The sequence below is a fragment of the Dipodomys ordii genome, unplaced genomic scaffold (assembly GCF_000151885.1).
Source record: "Dipodomys ordii isolate 6190 unplaced genomic scaffold, Dord_2.0 Scaffold2, whole genome shotgun sequence".
In the NCBI taxonomy this organism is placed as follows: domain Eukaryota; kingdom Metazoa; phylum Chordata; class Mammalia; order Rodentia; family Heteromyidae; genus Dipodomys; species Dipodomys ordii.
The window spans coordinates 1,663,570-1,669,146 of NW_012267218.1; the positions used below are offsets into that span (position 1 = coordinate 1,663,570).

General features: G+C 56.0%; 1 protein-coding gene across 1 annotated transcript in view; it reads left to right on the forward strand.

The window, feature by feature from the left end:
• Positions 1-3,679, forward strand: part of Ckb (creatine kinase, brain) — a 13,329-nt gene extending 9,650 nt beyond the window's left edge. The window contains exon 5 of the mRNA XM_013012872.1: positions 3,655-3,679. Within this exon, the coding sequence (XP_012868326.1) occupies positions 3,655-3,679 (25 nt within the window). The remainder of the gene's footprint in view (positions 1-3,654) is intronic.
• Positions 3,680-5,577: the final 1,898 nt, after the last annotated feature.

Consider the following 5,577-nt stretch of genomic DNA (forward strand, 5'->3'; position numbering starts at 1 on the left):
AGGCCGGTCAGGCGGGGGCGCCGCCGCCGAGGCTGCATGAGCATCTAAGGACATTTGGCTGCGGGAGGCGGAGCCTGGCGCTCTCCCCGGTCCCGTGGTGCGGATGGAGGCAGAAACTTGATACTTTTCCAGTTCCTTCTCCCTCTTCCTGGCAGCCCTCAAATCCAGGCTTCTCTCCCCTGCCTCCTCTCCCTCCCTCCCTTCGCCACCACCTACTCCATTTCCTAAATAACCAGCCTCCACCCTCCGGCCCAGCTGCCTCCCCCCCGGCCTCCGCTGGAGGCCCCTCAGGTCCTCCAGGGCCCAGGGGGCTGTTCCTGGACCTCCTTGGTGGGCAAGAGGGGGTCGGGCTGTCCAGGGCGCCACTCCTGGGCCCTCGAAGCTCAGGTTCTGGAGTGCTGGAACCCCTTAAGGGTTGGGAGGAGCAGGCTGCCTGGCTAGGCCTCTCCTTTCCCCATGGGCTGGCATGTGCTGCCACCTGCCGGCCAGGACGGCCTCCACACGGAGCCTCACGGCTGCAGATCTCTGCCCTCCACACATGGGTAAGCACTTTTTTTGTCAGTCGTGGGGCTTGAACTCTGGGCCTGGGTGCTGTCCCTCAGCTCTTCAGCGCAAGGTGAGCGCTCTACCACTTGAGCCACAGCACCACTTCCAGTTTTCTGATAGTTAGAGATAAGACTCTCATGGTCTTTGCCCGGGCTGGCTTTGAACCGGGATCCTCAGATCTCGGCCTCCTGAGTAGCTAGGATGACAGGCGTGAGCCACCAGCGCCCAGTGGTTAAGCACCTTTTTGTCTGCACACAAGCATGCCCAACCCAGGCTCGGGCCTAGCCCCAGCAGGCTGAGTCCACATGGGCTACGCTGCAGGGCTGTATCCTGACATCTGCATCAGTGGCAGGCTCCATCTAGAGAGGGGTGTGTACGGTAGGCAGAGCCTTGAGAGGTCTTCCCTAATGCTGCACAGTGAGTCACGCACCTGGCCGCCATGAGGGAAGCCCCTGCGCCAGGCCTGGCCTGGGACGATTTCTTGGTAGAGAAGCTTGGGATGCTGTGTGACCTGGCCCATGCCAGGCACCCGCCCCACTGCCCTGTGCTGAGCCAGGCCTGCAGAGCAGCCTGGGCCAGGCCACCCTGGTGCTCCGTGGACCTGTGCTCTGTGCTTCCCCTGTCAGACAGCCCCCTTCCTCTGCTAGACTCCAGACTTCAGTAGTGCCTGGTGGATAGAACAAGGAGCCCCACCCCGACACAGCACAGGACTGGGGGGTCCAAAGAGCTGGGAACACACAGTGTCCAAGCAGGATCCTAAGTAGGGCGCCCATGTCCCTGAGGCCTGGCAGGACGGACCATACTCACAGCCTGGGGTTTCTGGCCGGCAGCAACAGCCCCATGAGGTTTCAGCCATGTGGCTCAGCCCTGTGCCCGGTGGGAGCTTCAGCACTGTGGCGCAGCTTCACCGGCCAGGCTCCCCGGACTCCCCTCACCTGGTGCCATCAGCAGCATTCAGAGCGTCACCTGAGGGCCGTGGCACTACAGCAACTAAGGGACATGATAATTGAGTTAGGGAGAACTGGCCAGCACAGCCCACAAAAAACAGCTGGTGAAGCTGAGCCCTCGGCATCACCCAGGGTGGAGCACCACGGAGGACCGAGCTGAGCGTGCTGACAAGCCAACGCAGGTTACGAAACAGCTTGTTCCCTGGGATCCCACACAGGATGCGTGGCAAAACCCTGGAGCAGCCTTCCGCTGCTGGTGGGTGGGGAACAGGTGACTTCCTTCTGCATACTTCATCTCCCAAATACAGTGAACATGTATCATTTATAGAAGACAAAGTAGCCAGGCACCGGAGGAGGTTCACACCTGTAATCCTAACTACTCAGAAGAGGAGATCTGAGGATTGCAGTTTGTTGCCATCCCAGTCAGCAAAGTCTGTGAGACTTACTCTCTAACAAACTACTCAGAAAAAGCCAGGAGTTGGGGCTGTGGCTCAAGTGGTAGAGCGCTAGCCTTGAGCAAAAGAGGCTCAGGGACAGCGCCCAGGCCCTGAGTGCAAGCCCCAAGACTGCCCTCCCCAAAAGGACAGTAATTTTTGTTGTTCAAGACCAGGGCTTGAACTTGTTACTTGATACTTTTGCTTACTGGCTGGTGCTCTACCAACTGAGCCACCCCAAGACAAAGTTTTTTTTGTGGTGCTAGGGATCAAACCTAGGGGCTTGTGCAAGCACTTTTATCACTGAGCTACAATGCCAGCCCTCAAAAAAAAAAAAAAGGTGGTTGTTTTTTATTTAGTTTGCCAGTATCAGGGTTTGAACTCAGTTTCCATTTTGCTCAGTTTGCTTGCTTGAGTGGTGCCCTACTACTTGAGCCACATCTCCAGCTTGCTATGTTGGAAATACAATCTGGCTCTTCTACCCAGGCTGGACACAAACTGTGAGCCCCCAGATTTCAGCCTGAGCAACAAGGACTACAGTCATGAGCCATGGGTGCATGGGGCTTGCACTCAGGGCCTGAACACCATCTCTTCTTTTTGCTCAAGGCTAGCACTCTACCACTTGAACCACAGCGCCATTTCTGGCTTTTTCTGTTTATGTGCTGAGGAATCAAACCCAGGGTTTTGTGTATGCTAGGCAGGCACTCTACCACTAACCACATTCCCAGCCCCTCAAAACATGTCTTTAAATGCTGTGATGTGTTTATCACAGCCAGAGAAAAGTTCTTTAAAGCATCAGCAGCAGAAATTCAGTTCCCACTCCTACCCCGTGATAGGAAAACTGAGGCTCAGAAGACTGACTCTAAGGTCATTTGACTCTGAGCCTTGGACTCATTTCACTGTGTTTTGACTTTTAAAGCTTTCCAGACTTCTCATGGGTGGGACCTACTTCTTCTGTCAACAGTACTTAGAAGACTGCAATTGTCTGTGAGCTGCTGACAACCCTCCTGTCTCTGAGCCAGGCTGTACTTGGCGGGGCCTCTCTGAGTGCCCTAGGGGTCTGCTCTTTGTGCTCACAGGGGTTCAAGTTAATCTTCCCAAAGGAGGAGGAGAAACAGTCTTTCCAATGCAAGAAGTCATCCTGGTGCTTGAAGGCATGGCTCAGGACAGCGCTAGCCAATGAGTGAAAGCCACAGGACCAGAGTTTGAATGCTGGTTTCAGACATTAAGAAAGAAAAAAGTTATGCTGTCACCCCGGCAGTGACATTTCAGCTGAGAGAGGCAAGGCAGCCTTTAGACCACAGCTACTAGACTAGACCCTTCCCACTCCTCCCCGCAGCCCTGGCTGACCAAATCCCTAGCTTCACTGAAGACACAGAGGAGGTGGTTTTGCTTGTTTTCCGAAGTCCCGACATCTCAATTTTCCTCAGAGCGAGAGTGTCATCTGAAGGTGGCTCTGGTGTGTGGGTCAGTCCTGTCCTAGGAGCCTGCAGGAGAAGGGCAGAAAGTCAGTGCTGGAAGCCAGCGCTGCTTCTAAGCCTATTCTGCTTTGGCTCCCTCTGCTGGCCAACCCTGCACCGCCAGCCTGGGGCCTCCCGGCAGCACTCTCAGCTCGCTGTGTGATGGGCAGGAGATGGGAGCGCTCCAGTGCCACCCCAGGATGCGAGCACAAGGCCACTCTGCACATGGCCGAGCGGGACTTCCCTGTGACATTTGCCCCTCCCCAGGTGGGGTGGCCAACTGGGGCTGTAACCCTGGTATGCCATGCAGAGCTGGGAGCCCAGAGTGCAAGGACGGGGGGGGGGGGACGGGGAATCATGTCCAGGAATCTAGGTGGAAAGAAGATAGGGATGCCTGGTGGGGGAGGGGGTCTCCATCAACTCTTCCCCACCTGGACTGCGCCCCTGGGTTCCTGCATACCAAGATCATTGGAGAAAACACAGCCCAAGAGGAACCAACCAAAGAGCGTGCTGCCTAGTTTTGCCCCGCCTTACACCCATGCCAATACATCAATCAGGACCCAGTATGCGCCCTGAGGAGAGGCTGCAACAGCATTCATTCGTGGATGGGGAGAAGGTGACAGGCCCCAGAGACCTGCAAGGAGGAGCCGGCTTTGCCTCTGCTTTTCCAGCCTCAAGGATCACATGACTATTTTCAATGCCCCGGTTGGGGGGGTGCTGGATGCCCAAATCTGTAGTCTTAGCTACTTGGGAGGCTGAGATCTGAGGATCAAGGTTCAAAGCCAGCCTGGGCAGGTGAGACTGTTACCTCCAATAAACCATTCAGAAAACGAAGTAGCGCTGTGGTTCAAGTGGTAGCACTCGCCTTGAGCTGAGGGACAGCGTCCAGGTCGAGTTCAAGCCCCACGACCGACCAAAAAAAAAAAAAGCCCCAGTTGTTTGATTAAATTGAGTAAAATCTTGGTACTAGGAAGCGAACCCTGCAAAACGTCTGCTGCACTGCCACCCTGGCACTACCAGGGCAAAGGGTTCGGGTGTGGTGGCTGTGGGTGACCTGATCTCTAGCCACTCTGGCAGAGGGGTGGCTGGGGGTGTGCCCACAAGATGGGGGACAGCACCAGAGGGCCAGGGCTGCAGAGGAGTGGTCAGCAGGCTGGTCAAGTTGAGCTGTGCATAGGAAAGCCTGGCTGGAGGAGGGTGTGGGGTGTGGGATGCTGCGGGCCCCTCCCCCGGGACGTCTGGCTATGCCAATGAACACTTGTGCACGTGCGACTTCTCTGCTCACTTCCATGCAGAACATGACTGCTTTGAGTTCACAGACACATTGCCCACGCGTGCCTGCAGCGGGGGAGGGGGGATGAGGGGTGGGAGGGGTGGGGCAGTGGGAGAGGAGTCTGTGCGGATCCTGCCCTAGGGGCCTGGAGCAGGCAGGAAGTGCTCTGGGCTTCTTCCCAGTCTGGGAGCTGGCAGTGCCCTGCTGTGGCTGTGTGGGGGTCTGGGAGTGGCTTCGATCCCCCCCTCCCCCGCCCCCCTCCCCTCATCACCGCTAACCGCATCCCCAAATAAGGCTTTCAGGAACCCAGTTTTTTCCTGTCGGGTAAGGACTAGGGTAGTTAGCCTGGAGAAGCAAAAGCTCAATCTCAATCTCTCTGTCTGTCTGTCTATTTCTGTCTCTGTGTCTCTCTGTTGGTCATGGTGCTTGAACTCAGGGTCTGCTGTCTCTGAGCTCTTTTTGCTCAAGGCTAGAACTCACTCTACCACTTGAGCCACAGCGCCACTTCGTTTTCTGGTGGTTAATTGGAGATAAGAGTCTCAAGGACATTTCCTGCCCAGGCTGGACTTGAACTGCTATCCTCATATCTCAGCCTCCTGATTAGCTAGGATTGCAGCTGTGAGCCACCAGTGTCCGGCCTCAATCTCTTATCTTCCTTTAAAAAAAATTATTTTTCTAAGCCAGGCGCTGGTGGCTCACGCCTGTAATCCTAGCTACTCAGGAGGCTGAGATCTGAGGATCACGGTTCAAAGTCAGCCCGGGCAGGAGAGACCGTGAGACTCCTATCTCCAACAAACCACCAGAAAACCGGAAGTGGCGCTGTAGCTCAAATGGTAGAACGCTCGCCTTGAGCTGAAGAGCTGAGGGACAGCGCCCAGGCCCAGAGTTCAAGCCCCACGACCGACAAAAGAAAAAAA